Raw genomic sequence first — 15,135 nt, 5'->3', positions numbered from 1 at the left:
TCTTGATTTCAACAGAAAGTCTCGAGTTCAACAAAAATACACTTGAAGAAGGCCGAAGATTACATCAGCCAAAATGTTGTGGAAATAAAACTCAAGATAAGAAGAGTAGTCTGACTAATCTATATGATACAAAAAAAAAGAAAAATGTTATTTTAAAACTTTTCTATTTTTTTTTTGTTTTATTTTTTCATGCTCCCAAGCAATAACCGGTAGATATGCTAATAAATAATAAAAATGTTTCATCACTGTAGGAAAATACTTTTAAAATTGAAACTAAGTAAAAGAAAAGATTAGACTTAAGATTATATTTAGAACTAGAAAAATACCTGTCTTTAGATTGGTTCAGACTATCAATATTTATTTTGTTAAACATAGGATAACCGAATAATTTTGTTATTTATAAATAGTTGAAAGTCAGTTTAGAATAATGGATACCCTGTCGACTAAGCCACAAATCTGACAACTACAAGCAGAGAGGTAACTCTTCACCTGAAAATAAGGACACTCCTTTTTCTAATTATTCTCAATTATTGATTTAGTCTAAGAATGAAAATTTTCCAATTAATTTTTAATAATACAATCCGAAAAATCTAAAGAACTTGTTTAAAGACAAATCTAGGCAAAATCTTAGACGTCATCAATGAAGTTGAACTGTTCAAAAAATTAAATTTCAATTTTTTTTCTTTAAAAAAGAATATAAAATAATTATCCTACCTATAGAATTTGATTAATTTATTCCATTTTGAATAACTCGAAATGGTTTGCGTTGTAAACCAAACTAAACTACAAATGATAGAACTCGTACTTATTCCAACAACTAATTTACAGTAGCCACATTTGCTCAGGTAGTTTTTTGTAGGCAGGAGTACACTTCACCTAGTGCAATGTCATTTCAAATCCCCACTTGATCTTGTCTGACCGCCTCCAGAGAGGGAAATAAACAAAGAATTCTGAAAACAGTTCTGAAAACGATTTTACAAAAATCATAACTAAAGAACAAGGAAAAAGTATTGCAAATAAATACTGTTAACGTTACTTGAGTTTACTTGTGGCAGCCACTTATTTTTTCATTCACTCTTCACATTCCAGGAATGATATTTCTGGCAAAGGGGGAATAATTGCTGTTTTCTGGGTCAAAATCTATTCCATATATTGGCAAGTTTTTGATCTTGAAGCACTATTATTTTATTTTTATTTTTTTTTTAACTCCTTACATCAAATAGCATCATGCCTGACATCTGTCTCTAAAGAGCGATTTGCATAAAAAAAATACCAATTACTTTTTTTCCTCTTCCAATGTTCTATGTTTGAGTTGTTCTTCATGGAGAATAGTTTTATTTTTCTGATTTGATACATCGTTTGTTTTTTTTTCTTTTTCTTTTTCCAGTGTCTGAATTCCAGTTTGATTTTCCAATTATATAACTTAACAGATGATTATAGATTAACAAGAACAGATTTGTTTTTCCTTTCACCTTTGATTCTCCAGCAAGTGAACAATTGTCAGCAAGAAAAGGAAGAAGTTTTATTCTTTACAAAGTCGTCAGAAGGTAATCTATATTATTTTTTTCTCTGAATCTGTCTGTGTAAGTCAATGAGCTATAAATTTTGCTTTTGTTTTTAACGGGCTAACATGTCTAGTACTTTTTATGGTTGTCTATAACATTTGAAATATAAAATATATTTTATGAACCTTTTTGATTGGACACCCATGACCAATGACTTTTTTTTTTTTTTTTTTTTTTACTTTCAAGGTTGACATAGGTCAACTTTGCATAGTCTGACATCCATTATCATCATTGGTTTAGTGTCCATTTTACATGCTAGTACAGGGCTCTAAGGACAAACTTATCTTTAGTTGACCTTTGACAACTAAATATTTTCGTTTACTAGCCAAACCCACATGATTTTTAAAATATGACGTTCGTTCTGTGACGAGTATGTACATTTTCTGTGTTTTTTTTTAATAAGTGTAATTCTAAATATACAAGAAATTTTATGTTGATACTTGAAGATATAAACATTCTAATTTCTGAATTTTAAACATCCTTCATAAAAAAGAATATATTGTTCTATTAAATCTTTATTGTCTAAATAATTTAACTTTGTTCGCTTTATTAAAAAAAAAAAGTGGAAAAGATTTTTCACTCAGTAGTGAGCTTTGGAAGATTGTCAGTGAAAGAAATACAATCACCAAAAGATAAGTGTTTCATTATTTCTAGTCGCCACATGCGACTGTTTCACTCGCAATGTATAGTCCTATAGTATGAATCGAACAGCTTTTAGAAGTTGACTTTCATACTAAGCTATCTCTAGCCAAGTCTTTATTTACCTAACTTTCTTTCAAACCCATCCTTATTACATTTTCCCATGTTTTCCATGACTTTCCCCTACCAACTTACTCTTCTACTTCAAGTGTTCAGCATCTAATAAAAACACTCATCAATTCTTTCAGGGTGACTAAACCAACAAAGTCTCCTGTTCTGCACACATATCCCTATACTGTCTTTATTTAATTTTCCTCTGAGGTCATCAGATCTAAAGCTGTCTTTAAGATTCACATTACACATCAATCGTATTATTCTCGTAACTTTTCTCCAAGCAATGTATGTCCTCAATCTTCACTGGCCAGGTGTCACTTCCATACATCATTACCCTTCATACACATGTCTGATAGACTTTTCTCTTGGTTGATAGTCGTAGCAATTATTAGTAATGGCAGAAGTTTCCTGAACTTACTCCATTCACTACTAATTCTTGTAATCACACTAGCACCTGCTCTCCCGTGTGCTTCAATGGTATAACCAAAGTAAAACTTCTGTACAACCTCAATAGTCTTGTCATCCAAATATACTTTTTCCACATAAGTTCTCACCCATTTGTATTTTACACTTTCTAGACCATAAATCTAGTAAAAAATTATCCTCATTTTCGCCATGTTAGGCTCAGTCCTTTAAGAGCCATAGGAGTTTGTGTTGTCATAAGGGGCAACACTCCTAAAATTATAACTAAAGTCGTTTAATAAAAATTGTAGCAGAATATTTTTCTTTTTAATTTAGAAACCTGCAACAGTTTGGAATCATTCAAAAACGCAAGTACAAACAAATATGTAGTTTAACAAAGAAATATGATGAAAGCAATATAAATTTAAGTGATGATCAGTCAACTAAGTTTTCTGAAAACTTTTGACATGAATTATTATAAATCCCTCTTGTGGTTTCATAATTGCTTGTAACTTTGATATTAAAGGTAGTTTTATTTTATATTTTTACTGAAATGCCATGGATTCATAAATCAAATAAAATAAGAAAAATTGGTCCCTTTATTTAGTGAAAAGATTTGACGTGTCATGTACTGCTCTGGGATGTAAAGAAGTCGCAGGTGTATTCATGGGAAGTAAGTTGACAGATGTCAGTCAGTATAATGTGGGGTTCCAAGGCAATTAATGGGAGGAGTGGGGTAGGACTACAGCTTCAGAGGTCAAGTCAATGCATTGCTTAAATAGGAAACCCATTTCTTTTTCTATGAAACATGAGAGAATGCAACCCTTTAGATGAAATCCATTGAAACACCAGTGAAAAACAAATAGTCAAATTGTTTAAGCGGGTTTTTCCTTGGTTAATTCACAAGTGGTGCCTTCTTGACTTAATGCATACCAGTCCCATCAGACGGGGGGAGGGGGGTCAGAGCATGCACATGGCACATGATGGGTTGTGATCCGATACGGACAATACAGCTGCGTCATGTTCAGTAGAAAATGACGAAAATGGGAAGGGGTTATAGACAGGTTAAATTTGAGTGTGGTTATGCTTAAGAATGCAGTAAAACATTATTGATTAATTGCTATGTATTATGAGTGCTTACACCCATACATACATATGTGTGTGTGCATGTATTCATATTTACAATCGGACAATGTCACAGCTCACACAAACCATGAATGCTGTTAAGTGAAGACATTGGCTTGGGTTCCTAGTAGTTGGATGACTACACTCCCTGTTGAGAAGAAGTTGGTATATTTCACAGTCTGACTTCACTGTGGTTTGCTTGATCTGTGTTAGTCAGTAGATTTTCTTGAATATGGCGTGGTGGTTCAGGTGGCAGGGTACTCCTCTCGCATGCAAGTGATTTGGGTTTGAATCCTGAGTTCAGACATGTTCTACTGATGAACCCAAAGGAGGGCAAAACCGAAGTTTTAGACTTCCAGTTTACATTTATATATATATACACACTAGCAGGCCATCCAGTGCTACCCGGTCATAAGATACACTTAAATATGATATCTTAATTCATAGAGATTACGTATTTATTATTATAGAGACAATTCCTTATTGATTAATATATTGAACCTAATATTAGTAATACCAAACGATGTATCATTTAGCGCTGGACAAGGTACATTCTGCTACTTAATTTGATAGTCATAGTTTTTAAATCAGTAATTAATATATTTCTCCTATATCAATCAATATAAAACTTATGACTGAATTCAAAATAAAATTTTCTTTAAAATGACATTTTAATATTTTTATTGTGGTTTGTATATTCCAAGAAATTGCAATTTAATTCTGCCTATTAACTACGAAACGTGCCGCGATGGCGTATCTGCAAGCGGTAGATTACTTTTTGGAGTCACGTGTTTCAGGTCTGTTCATATAAATACACGATACAGAGGTTCTACTAGTCAATGACGTTTCATATTTTTAAAACAATAAGAGAAAAGAATTATCTTTATCACAGAATTTGAACAAAACGTGTAACTTTCTAGTCAAAAGTTAGAACATCTTTCTAGTACAAAAATAAATCAAGATAGAAACTTTGTTCAAATGGTATGTAATAGTTAATATATTTATTTCTTTTGTTATAAAATTTTAAAAGAATTGGTTAAGAACTTTTTATTTGCGCATTGATGGAAATGATAGCGCCAATATTCATTGTTTTTTGAGTATGGTGCTATGCTGTCCTGTAAATTCATAACAAAACGTCTGTTTAGAAAGTGGCTTACAGCAATGAGATATACCTTTTCTTTTAATTAATTAATCAGGGCTTCTCTCATTACCAGTGATAGACTTCGGTCATCTTGGCACTGTATTAATTCCACAAAGACAGTTGCATTCTTTTCAATGGAGTCGTTTTTCAGGTTGTGCCTGAATTACTTTGTAGTGTTAGGATTCGTAAATATCCTAAAAATTTTACTTGCTACAAGTCGAATTTTGATTCTGATGCATCAAAATAAAGTATCACGCTGGGCCCATAACCTCTTGAGTTGGAAGCCATGTTTAGTTTCAGAACAGTTTCTGAAGGTTAGTTGTTCTATACAAGTTCTGGAAATGATGAGTTCTCAGACAGTTGTTCTGAACAGGTTCCGGACTTTATAATTTTGTAGCCAGAGAGCAAAAGATTCTTCCCGTGTTGGCACAAAGAAAACATATGCAAGGTTGCTGAACAAAAAAAAATGGTTTAATTTTTATGAAGCAATTCTGGTTTCTGATTGGTTGGTAGCAGAATATGAATTAATTTGATTCGTCAATTCAAGCGTTTATAAATAGAATCTCCCAACTGTGAGGGACCATACCCCATTATGAGTTAAAAATATTACAAGTCAGAGACTTGCAATAAATGTGTGTGTGTGCGTGCATGCGTACACGACGCATGTAGGCTGGATTTGATTTTTAGATAACCCATAGTGCTTGATAGAACCTAAACAGCCAAATTAAAATTGTTTATAAAATGTGTATCTATTGGAAATTTATAATTTGTTAAATATGATTTTTTTTAATATACTGGAAAATGTGCCTGTATTAAATTCCTTAAAAGAAAAAAAAAAATAGAAATAAAAAAAAAAACGAAAAGAAACTGAGACATATGCATGTGAGCATTGTTTTTTCTAAACGGTTCACTTTTTGTCCATAAAAAAAAAAAAAAAAATACTGAACTGAGATCGAAACCAAAACCTAAAGACTGAGTCAAGTACGATAAGCTTGTCAGGTCAGCTTGCAACAATCTTTAAAACATGTTTTCAAACCTAGTTATTCTTAACATAATGCGAATGATTCGCGCATATGCGGTCGTGAAGCAGTTGACAAACAGATAGTAATCTGATGACCTCCAAGTATCAAATTTTCAATTTTGAACCCTTAGCAGTCCCCCCCTTTTTTTTATTAAAAAGTTTACACATCTCTGAATACCCTATGTACCAAAGTTCAAGTCTGTAGATCAAAAATTCATTGAGTATATAGTTGAGAAGTGTCCTCACACATATTCTCACTTTTATAGATATACTAGCAGACTGCCCGACGTTGACCGGTTGTAAAATAAGCATAACTATTAGTTTTTAATCCATACAGAAACTGATACATGTGCATTCGTGAAGCAGTAAGCAAACAGCAAAAATCGGATAACTCACATGTACCAATTTTTAAATTTTGACCCCTTAGTAGCTCTTTTTTCCAGGTGAAAACTTATTACCAAATTTCAAGTGTGAAGATCAAAAATTCATTGAGTATATAGGTTGAGAAGTGTCCTCGCACACACACACATTCTCACTTTTATAGATATAGAGATAAATCTGTTAAATGTGTTGATTTGTTAAATATATAAACTTGATGAAATTGTTTACTTTTTATTCAACTTTTATAAAACTGGAGTCTATGTTACCCAACTGACCCAAGATGAGTTGATACGGCATCAAAATGCGATATGGAACACCATGATGACCTTTACCTATGTTCTCAACAAAGACAAAATATTCAACACTTTCTTGGAAGGTATAAAGACCTTTTCAATGTCAATTGCAAAGACTGGACCGATGCAAAAAAAGTTTGACTACTTTCATGAAAGTTAGGAATTACTGAGCACAGCAGATTTGTAGACTACCTAAAAAAAAAAAAAAAAGAAAAAAAAAAAAATTCAGATCTGAAATTTGCGGAAATAGTGAAGTTACTATCAGAACTTTTTAGTCCGAAAACACTTAGAAGGGGGAGGGTATTGCACAGGACTCGCTCATACACAAGATATAAACATTTCAGAACAGTATAAATATACCAAAAGGTACTGACTCTTGTGGTGTGTGTATTCTGTAGTACAACATATTGGCATTAAATATTACAACTCTCGTTCTCTATGTATTGTCTTGTAAATACAAATATCTTTTCTAAACTGTATCCGTGTCGGTCTTAGTGACCCTTTTAGACCATAACAATATCTGAAAATGGTATATATAATCTCGAAATGTCTTCTGGAATGAATATAGTTTTTTTATATGAAAACCTTTTTTTTTTTTTTTTTTTTTTTTTTTTTTTTTTTTTTTTTCATATATAACATTTGCACTGATCGGATTATGTTATTGTACTATATTTAGCTACATGGACTTCATTTTCAATTTTTCTCTACTATTTTAAATTACATCTATGATCAGGGCTTTTATTTACAACATTTTAAAGTTTTCAAATTTATGCAAACTAGTAATTCTTTACTTCTATTTTGCTAGTTATTTCATCTAAGAAAAGCTTAATTTTTTTTAACTCCATGGAATAAGGATAATTTGTTGCATTTCTTGTTTTAAGCATTTGATGAAATAATAATGTAAATTTTGTTTCATTTTATTTTTGCCTTATATAGTATTTATTTAAAATTTCCTTAGAAAAAATTTTAAAGTACAAAATCTGTTGAAATAAGAAAACATGACAATACAAATTAAGAATATTAACTTATTAGAAACTCTTTATTAAATAAATATGCAAATTAGAAATGCCTATTACTGTTTGCTGGTGCTTGTAGATTACTATATGTACGAGGTGCCTTTTGAATAAGTTTCCAGACTTTTTTGTATAGATACTTCTATTGATAGTACACACATGAAACTCTAGTTCCCTTTAAAGTAATAATATCCTCCTGCTGCTCTTGTTGTACTGTTCAAACAACTTCTGGAAAGCCCCATCGAAGTCCTCTTGTGTGGGCATGTCAATGATCCTCATCACAGCCTCTTTCATTTTCTCGGTTGTCTCATAGCGACAGCCTCTAAAGTTTTCCTTGAGCTTAGGGAATAACCAAAAGTCACAGGGAGCAAAGTCTAGACTATGGGAAGGGTGAGGAACTGTCTTGATGCTCATCTTGGTCAAATAGTCTGTGACAAGGATAGCACACTTATGACAAACTTCACACATATTCAGCATCTTCAGTTCCTAGTGAATAATTGTGTATACAGTTCCCACACTGACATCAAACTGCACTTATTGTTTGTATAGTTACATGACAGTTCTTATCTATGAAATTCTTGATTTGACTAATCCACTCTGGTATTCTGACTTATTCTCCCATTACCTCTCATCATCACTCACAAACTTCCTGCCTTCCTTGAATCTCTTATGCCACTCAAAAACTGATACTCAATACATGCAAGATCATCCAAAAGCTGTCTGAAGCATTCCATACGTTTCTGTGACATTTTTTCCAAGTTTAAAACATAATTTTATTGCATATCGTTTTTCTAAAGTGTCCTTATGTCCAGATTGCATTTTTGAAATTCACCAGCTGTGACAACCAGGTTTTGTTAGGGTGTATTCCAATTCCTGCTGTAACTGTTCATTTGAATCTGAAATCATAAAGATTAATCAGTCATCTCATAAGATGTATAACAATAACATACTGAATTTTCAAGAGTGTACGACAATTTTATATGCCTGTACAAAAAATGTCTGGAAACTTATTGAAAGCATCTCATACATCATAAAATTAAATAAGTATAGACTGTTTTGATATTAATATAGTTAGAATAAGTAGAACAAACTTTTGCATTTATTCATTGATATATATATATATATATATATATATATATATATATATATATATATATATATATATATATTTAAATTAGATGTAGAAAAGTTTGCAGATTATAGACATGTAACAGATGGTGACTATCAGTTTCTTGTAAGCATGGTCCAAACAGAAAAAGTAAGTATTTTTTGATGGAGTCTTTATAAAAATCTATCAAAAATCAAGTAATTATCCAATCAATACCAAATTTTCATTGATTATGAAGTGAAGAATGAACTTTATAATGGTGTATTTTTTTTTTTTTTTCGAAATCGCTATTTGTATATATATATATATATATGCTTTTGTCTACAAAATCCCCCCTTCTTTATTTGTGAGTACAAATAATCAGCCGAAACTGAACAAAATATATTGTATTGTGGGGAGGATGAGGATTGTAGATAAAAAACAACAGTGCACTATCAGATTTTAAGGTAGAAAATCCGAATTTTGGATGTGTTTAATTTTTCATCTTTTGTGTTTTGGAGTGTGAAATTTGTTGAATATGTTAATAATTATCTTTCAGATTAGCAAAAAAAAAAACAAATTATATTTTCATTATTTTTGTGAAAAACGCTACTTTTAAATCTTTTGAAAAAGAAATAAATTTTCTTCTAGTGAACCCAATATTGCTATATATACTATTATATAGGAAATGCTTTGATGAATCAATATCAAAAACGAAAAAGTTGCTAAACATCTGTGCCTTTTACTAAAAATATGATAATTTCTTTCGGCAATTTGTTATGTGATATTACTTCATCTACAGAAGACCAAACGGCTTAAAAACAGTTGTTCTGTATTTACAAACAGTTGTTACCTCCCCCTTTTCCAAAATTACGTTCAAATCTGCTGTTACGTGATGTCACAATTTTAAGGGCTAACAAATTCTAATGAAAGTCTTTTTCGCAAATTATGCGATAAAAAATTGGAGAAAAACCAATTTTATATGGTTTATGAAACAAGTATATGGTTCACAGGTTACAACTGGGGAAATGATTGTAATCATGAAATTAAAAATACATTCAATTTTTGAAAATAAGAGAATTTATGGTTGATGGAAAACAAAAATATCAGAAAAAAAACAATCAGCTTCAGTTTATTTTTATTTGCAGGTTTTTACTAGGAAAAATTTAAAGCTTGATAGAAATTTGTATGAAGGAAAAAATATAAAGCGAAAATAACATAATATTGAAGGTATTTCACCATGAATGACGTTTGGAATTATAATTTAATTCAATTATTAAAAAAAGGTTATTTGCTTGTTTGGTTACATTAAAAAATATTTTAAGGGTAGGAGTGACTGCAGATGAGGAAGGGGGGTATTTTTTTTATTTATTTATTTATTTTTTTTTTTACAAGGTGGTCACCACTTATCAAGGCCTGGAAGCCACTCAGGGATAAGGGTTATTGTAAGTACAGTACATTAGTGTGGAGATTTAATAAAGTGTCTACTTAAGGGGGCGGTTCATCAGGAATTTGTTTACGTTGGACTTGAAGACATCCAGGTTGTAGTCAGGTGGGAAGCAGGCAGATGGAACAGAGTTCCATAGGCGTGCAGTTCTAAGAAAGAAGCTTTGTTCATGGAATCTACGTTTTGATTTAGGCATGGATAAAGAGTGGGGAAAGTTTTTGACAGTGGATTCAGCTAGACGGGTGTTTTTCATAAAAGATTGGCGAGGAGGGACCAGAGATTGGAGTTCAGACGAGCACCTGCCATGGAAGTAACGATAAAACAAAGATAGGCTTGCAACATCTCTTCTGTGGGAGAGAGGTTGCAGGGAAGAGAAAAGGGCATCCCCCACTAAGCCACGAAGTTTATTTTGTACTCTGTCAAGGCAGGATAGGCTGTTTTTAGCAGCTCCTGCCCAGAAATGGCAGCAGTATTCCATCCTTGGACGTACTTGGCTTTTATATAGATAGAGAATTGCATCAATAGTGAGATATCTTCTGGAGCGGTAGAAGGATCACACCATCTTTCCAGTGACCTTGGCAACAGACTTGATGTATGTGTTCCATTTCAGATCAGGAGTGAAGGTCAAACCCAGAAGCTTGTCAAAACATGGGGCTTCTCCTAGACGATAGCCATCCATTTCAATTGATGTCAGATGGGAATGAGAGCATTGATGATGTAAAGATAGGAGTTTGGTTTTAGATGAATTAAAGGTAACCAGCCACGTCTTCCCCCCACTGAACCACGCGCTCAAGATCAGAGGAGAGAGAATCGGAGAGAACTTGGTTGTTTACTGTCTTAGATGTGCTACCATAAATGGTAGTGTCATCAGCATAAATGTCTGCAAATGATGTAAGGATGTGATTTGGAAGATCATTAATGTAAATCAGAAAAAGAGTTGGGCCCAGAATGGACCCCTGAGGGACACCAGCATTAATACTGTGAGCTTCTGATGTTTGCCCCTCAATTACTACTCTTATAAACCTATCAGAAAGAAATGATTTAATAATTAAGACATTTCCAGCTATACCATAGCTAGAGATCTTGTGAATTAAACCTTTCTGCCATACCCTATCAAAGGCCTTAGATATGTCAAGAGCAATTGCCCTAGAAAGGTTGCCTCCGTCGAGAGATTTGCTAATCCTATGAGATATAACTGTAAGCGCGTCTGCTGTAGATCTAGCAGAACGGAAACCATATTGAGTGTCACTAAGAAGGTTATTTTTGTTGAGATGGTTGATTACTTCTGTATTTAACAGATTCCAGCAACTTACTCATGACGCACAGGAGACTTATTTGCCTGTACTGAGAGGGGGATGAGCAATCACCTGAATTCTTAAATACAGGGCATACTGATGAGATTTTCCAGGGTGATGGGAAGCTATTCTCCTTAAGACAACGTTTAAACAGTTTTGTAAGTATGGGCACTAGTTCTGGTTGAAGTTTTTTGAGTACTATAAATGGAATACCGTCATGGCCGGTTGCTTTACTGGAATCAAGGTTTTTGATTAGCTTGGCAACATCACGTACAGTTATATGTATATATGTGTTTTCTGATACAGGAGGAAATATTGGGGGTTGGCAGCCTTGGTCGCAAAGGGTAGAATTAGCTGCAAAGTTCTTGGCAAAGAGTTTGGCTTTGTCTGATGCTGACGAGATTACCTCAGGTCCATTGATGATAGTTGGGATAGAGCACACGCTTCTGTTCATGATTCTGTTTGCTATTTGCCAAAACTAGTGGGAACCAAGCCGCTGCTCAGCTACTTTGGACTTGACGGATTGAGCATACAACTCTCTTGCATTCTTTATTACTTTCTTACAATGGTTGCTGGCAGTCCTGAAAGCAGCTTTAGTTTCCATACATCTATTACATTGGAAGCAGTGGAAAAAGTGATTTCTGTGCGCAATGGCAGCAGCACATTCTGGAGAAAACCATGGCTGGCTGTTAGGTTTTTGCTAGAACTTTTTTGAGGGTATGAAACGGTCTACACCTACAATTAACCATTCCATCGGGTCTGATACTATAGAGGACACATCCTTTTTAAACATGGAATGCAGAGGTAGATCCGATATAAATGTACGGAAGCTATCCCAGTCAGCCTTAGTGTATCGATATACTGTACGATGGAGAAGTACGTCTGGGGACTTATTACATTTCATTTTTATCTTAATTGATACAACAGAGTGGTCGGAATATCCAAGAGGAGACGGAACAGAAACTAAACATAGTTCAGGGCAAGTTGTGAGAAAAAGGTCTAGTAGACTCGCATACTGGCCATCATTGTCGGGCACACAGGTGGGTTCCTGAACAATCTGAGTAAGGTCATAAGCAGTGGAGAAATCATGACAGAACATCCCCTCATCATCGTTCGTGTTCGAGTGGGTCAACCATTCAACGTGAACATTGAAGTCTCCACATACGTAAATTTTAGCTGAAGGATAAACAGATAGGACTTGGTCAATTTTCTCGGATATGCTTTTAAAGATAGTAACTCCGCTGTTGTGGGGGGGGGGCGATAGAGAGTAAATATAAATGCAGTAGTGTGAGCTAATGCAACCTGGAAGCACATATAGGTTAAGTTAGGATCTTCTCTGAAGATGTCCCTACCACATGGAAAGTCATCTTTAATATAGGCACATATTCCATGCCCATGGCAATCTTGAGGGTCAGATTTAGAAGTTAAGTTAGAGTATCCTTTAATTGCGAACTCTTCTAGGGAAATAGCCTGTCCAATGCCAGTTTCGCTTAAAAATAAAAGGTCTGGTTTAGTCTCCTGTAATTGGGTTTCAACCTCTGGAAGATTAGAACGTAGACCCCTGATGTTGAAGGAGACATGGTAGTAGGGGTCTACGTTGGAAGTTGGAGAACCGGGTTTAATCGTGTATTTTTTCTTGAAACATGTTATGATAGAATTTTTGAATTTGTGGACTAGGTCATCAGATTTGCTTAGAGCAGGACAGAGAGGGGAAACTAAGAGAGAAAAAGAAACAAAGATTTTTTTTTTTTTTTTTTTTTTAGAACATGTTAAGGTAAAGCCATAACAATTACCCACTAGTATGGCATCGAGAGGCCCCACCAGAAGCTACTGCATGGTCCAGAATCCATTCACCAAATGGCAATATAGCAGCCCCAGTACTTTGCACCTGCTGATAGGACAGCCTCCTTAGTGGTTAATCCAAGGTTCAGGTCCCTGACTATCAGGCGGATAACGTCAGCCCAGATAAAATGTTTACCTCCAGCACCCTTACTAGTGACATGGCTACAAGAATAGACATAGAAACAGAAAATTTCCGCCATCTCTGCCAACTGTTCGCGCAAAATACTGCCAACCTAGAAAACAGCCTTTTCTTCTCCCTTTGTCAGAAAAATCACTCATTAAAAAATGAGGACTGAGGGACAAATAAGGAGAAGTGAGAGTAACGGGAGCTGCCGATAACGCATCCACAATGCGTTTTCTATTCTCCATTAAAAAAAAAAAATTAAGTAGAATACTTAATAAAAGTCCAACGGACGTGTTTAAGAGAAAGTATGGTGATAGATTCCCATCTCACGAACTAAAAATACAATTACCTAATCTATTTTTGCAATCAACTTGGTAGATAAATAAACATTTATGGACGAGAAAAAAGCTAGCATTTAATAAAACAGAAATACATAAATTAAATACTGAAATAAAATGTAGTTATTAATATTTGAATCTAAAAATAAAAAGTATGATTAATATAGAAGTCACTTATCTCAAAAAAACACTTCCGTCTCCAAAATGCAAACTGTAGAAAAGAATTTGTTTTAATAACAGCGTTCAAAAGACTTTTTTTTTTCTTTTCTTTTTTTTTTTTTAAATTAACCGTTAAAAGTCAGGAAGAGAGTTGGGCCCAGGATGGACCCTTGAGGAACTCCAGCATTAATACTGCAAGCCTCTGATTTTTGTCCATCAACCACTTATGAGCCTATCAGAGAGAAATGATTTAATGATAGAGAGAACATTGTCTATGAAGACCACATATATCACTGGTTTGGGGGCTAAGATCAAAGTGTACTATCTGTTCTAATGCTACACTTAACCTCTCCTTTCCTCATTCAATGAAGGAGAAATCTTTCTAGACTGGGGCTATTTTTATGTTATCCATTTTGGGGAGCTTGATTTTCCTCACATTAAAATCCGGTCTTGTGTCTAACTCTGTCCTCCTGGAGAGGCAAGTAAATAGGAACATCACTGGTTTGTCGACTATCTGATGATCTTGTGACTTGCACTTGACTTATTTAAAAGTGTGAGGACTTGCATCTACCTCATTCTGTCATCCAGAAACACTTGGTTCTGATGACAAGACAGCCATGATACTAGACCACCATGATACTAGATGCCTAGCATTTCCAAAATAGTAATTCATCTGGTACTGGCCAGCCTCATCTTTGCTTAACTTTGGGGGTTATGTCGGCGACAAATATATCTATAAAAGTGAACGTGTCTGTGTGTGTGTGTGTGTGTGTGTGTGTGTACATTTCCCTACACAATAACTCTGTCAATTTTCAGTCTACAGACTCGAAATTGGATATACAGGGTACTGAGATTTGGGAAAATCTTTGTGATCGGTTTTTGGACAGAAATTTGGCTGTTAAGGGGGTCAACGATTTGACCTTTGAGAACTCTACAAAACTCCTCCGACAATTTTGGGTCTAAACACTTGAAATTATAGATAGAGGTTCCTTGAACATGAATCAAACTTAATAACTTGATTTGAGCTCAAAACAATAAATATTAAGGGGTCATAATAGGGTCAATGTTTTAAAAATTTGATCTCTGCGGTCTCTACCAAATTACTCAGACAATTTCTGGTCTAAACATTTGAAATTTTACATAAAGGGT

The 15,135-nt window shown here is 34.0% G+C and overlaps 1 protein-coding gene across 2 annotated transcripts in view; it reads left to right on the top strand.

The window, feature by feature from the left end:
- The window catches only part of LOC145293039 (metal cation symporter ZIP14-like), a 107,567-nt gene that overhangs the window by 46,299 nt on the left and 46,133 nt on the right, over nt 1–15,135 (top strand). For both annotated transcript variants that reach the window (XM_080139343.1, XM_080139342.1), the window contains exon 2: nt 1,388–1,547. In XM_080139343.1, the coding sequence (XP_079995469.1) occupies nt 1,388–1,547 (160 nt within the window). The remainder of the gene's footprint in view (nt 1–1,387; nt 1,548–15,135) is intronic.

The sequence above is a fragment of the Euprymna scolopes genome, chromosome 14, assembly GCF_053919585.1.
Source record: "Euprymna scolopes isolate OS-2025 chromosome 14, ASM5391958v1, whole genome shotgun sequence".
Taxonomy (NCBI): domain Eukaryota; kingdom Metazoa; phylum Mollusca; class Cephalopoda; order Sepiida; family Sepiolidae; genus Euprymna; species Euprymna scolopes.
This window is presented reverse-complemented; position numbering and strand designations above follow the sequence as displayed.